Genomic DNA, 2,854 nt, shown 5'->3' on the forward strand with positions numbered 1-2,854 from the left:
GTCAAAATTTAGTCAAAGCTCAATTCGTGGTGCCTCGGCTCGGGTTTGAATTTAGCTTGAGACCTTAAAGAGCCAAGATGAGTTATGCCAAGCTCAGCTTGAAAAGTTCGTAAACAAGCTCTTTAATGTATATAAAATAAATATATTTATAATATATATTACACAATAAAAAAAATAAGTTAGTATTTTCATAAAAAAAAAAATTAAACTCTTCGCAAAATTAAATTTTAATAATGAACAATAAAGAAGACACGTAAACTAAGGATAATAATAAGTCAAGTTTGTTCGTGAACAGTTTGAGTTGGCTGATCAACGTTTGTTCAAAGCTTGGCTCGGAAAAGCTTGATTCATTAGGGTTTGAGCTCGACTCAAATTTGAACAAACTTAAACAAACACAAGTTGAGCTGATCATAGTTCGCGCTCGGCTCACCTGATTAGCGCTCTTACTCAAAGCCATTTAAAATGGAAAATAAAATAATATAAACGTTAAACTATTGTAGTATATAAAAAAAAAGTAAGTAAAAAAAGTTGCGAATAATATCAAAGTGAAACATCCAAAACAGAAGAAGTGCATAAAACTTTTTTTTATTAGAAAGTAAGATCATATTCACTTCACCTTAAAATAATTTCAATTCAGTAAAAATAATTTCAATTCAGTAAAAATAAGTTCACTTCAATAAATATAAGTTTAGTTTAGTAAAAATAAGCCCAATTTAGTAAAAATTGGTAGTTTTAAAGAAGAAATATAATGGAAAATCAGTAAAAAAAAATTAATAAAAAGATTTTAAATTCAGCTAAAATAATATCAGTTCAATACAAAAAAAATTAATTCAGCCAAAATAAGGTGAAATAAATCGGATCTAATACTCAAATATCGAAACGGGCCCGATTGGGCTAATACATACTGGGGAAATTTGTGTTCTTTCCAATTGTAGGCTTGTAGCATTTGCGGAAGGGAAACACATTACACACGTATTGATGAATTATTAATTTTTAAAAATAAATTAGTCGTTGTAGAAATAATTATCAAATAACTCCAAAATAACCCCACATTATAAAATGCTACCTTCACCTCAAATCCTCACTCATTCTCTCTCTTCAAACCATTTTTCCTCAACGAACTTTATTATTTCCTTATTATTATAACCTCTTATCATATATCCTTTCTTTCTTCAATGGAGTTCTCTACTTTTCCCTCATTTTTCTTCTTAATTTCCTCCATTTTTATTTTCCTTCTTTTTTCTTATTACATTATCTCCAAAAAATACATCAACCCTTGGTGTAAATGTGAGATTTGTCAATCTTTCGTAACTTCGAGTTGGAGGGAAAAATTCACAAATCTTCCAGATTGGTATGCACATCTCTTACAAAACTCTCCCACAAAAACGATCCATATTCATATCCTAAACAACACTATTATCGCTGACCCGAAGAATGTGGAGCACATTCTTCGGGCCAAGTTCGATAACTACCCCAAGGGTAAGCCGATGTCGGCTATCCTTGGGGACTTGCTAGGAAAGGGGATATTTATAGTTGATGGAGAACACTGGAAGTTCCAACGAAAGATCGCCAGCCTCGAGCTAGGCTCGGTCTCGGTCCGAGCCTACGCTCATGAGGTCCTCAATAACGTCATCGAGGACCGCCTTTTTCCCGCCTTATTGGGTTCACCAGTGGTAGACTTGCAAGACGTATTAAAGAAATTTTCATTCGTTAATATTTGTAAGTTTTCGTTCGGGGTTGACCCGGCGGGCCTGGACGGGCTTGCGGAGGCTTTTGATGTTGCTTCTATGATATCTTCGGAGCGGGCCCTTTGCCGGACCTCGCTCATTTGGCGGGCCAAGCGGGTGTTGAACATCGGGTCGGAGAGGAAGCTTAAGGGCGCGATTTCGAAAGTCAATTATCTAGCTGAGAGTATCATAAGGGAGAGGAGGAAAAAGGAGTTCAACAACAAAAGTGACTTGTTATCAAGGTTTATGGGGAGTGTTTCGGATGATAAGTATTTAAGGGACATTGTGGTTAGTTTTCTCCTAGCGGGCCGGGACACGGTGGCTTCGGGCCTTACGGTATTTTTCTACCTTATGGCCCGAAACCCAAGTGCCGAAGCCCGGATACTCGAGGAGAGTAACCGGGTTTTAGGTCGACGGTCGTCGTCTAGCCTCACCATTCCTTCCATGGAGGAACTAAGGAAAATGCATTATCTCCAAGGGGCGGTATATGAGACATTGAGATTGTACCCACCGGTCCAAATGGACTCCAAGTTTGCTAAAAACGACGACGTTTTGCCCGATGGGACTTACGTCAAGAAGGGTACCCGGGTGGCATACCACCCGTATGCAATGGGTCGTATGGAGACAATATGGGGACCGGATTGTTTAGAGTTCAAGCCTGAAAGATGGTTAAACAACGAAGGGGTTTTCGTGCCAGAAAATCCATATAGGTACCCGGTATTTCAAGCCGGGGTTAGGCCTTGTTTGGGAAAGGATATGGGGTTATTGGCTATGAAGGTAGTAGCCCTTGCTGTTGTGAGACAGTTTCATATAAAACTGGCTAATCCGAGTTGGGCCCCACAATTCGTCCCTGGTCTTACAGCCACCCTAAAAGGTGGCATGCCGGTAGTCGTGACGGAACGCTTAGTTTAAGGAGACAAATTAATGATTGATACTAAATTATTACGAACGAATCACTGCCATGAACGAAGGAGATCTTGAAGACATCGATCATTGCGTGGCGAGTTATAATTAATTGCACAGCACATGCAAGTAATTAGTGTAAGTTAAACAAAGGTAAGTGCTTAGGTAACACATAATATACAAACTAGTATTATTTGAACAAGCATATATCTATATATATATAT

General features: G+C 38.1%; 1 protein-coding gene across 1 annotated transcript; it reads left to right on the top strand.

Moving 5' to 3' along the window:
• The first annotated feature begins 745 nt into the window (after window positions 1-745).
• LOC110684273 (cytochrome P450 94C1-like) lies at window positions 746-2,854 on the top strand. Its single transcript, XM_021860710.1, has one exon. The coding sequence runs from the start codon at window positions 1,176-1,178 to the stop codon at window positions 2,637-2,639; it is 1,464 nt and encodes a 487-aa protein (XP_021716402.1). The 5' UTR covers window positions 746-1,175; the 3' UTR covers window positions 2,640-2,854.

Source organism: Chenopodium quinoa, unplaced genomic scaffold, assembly GCF_001683475.1.
Source record: "Chenopodium quinoa cultivar QQ74 unplaced genomic scaffold, ASM168347v1, whole genome shotgun sequence".
In the NCBI taxonomy this organism is placed as follows: Eukaryota; Viridiplantae; Streptophyta; class Magnoliopsida; order Caryophyllales; family Amaranthaceae; genus Chenopodium; species Chenopodium quinoa.

Bases quoted from the DNA above. Each gene is read 5' to 3' on its own strand.
- LOC110684273 (XM_021860710.1), top strand. From the start codon at position 1,176: ATGGAGTTCTCTACTTTTCCCTCATTTTTCTTCTTAATTTCCTCCATT.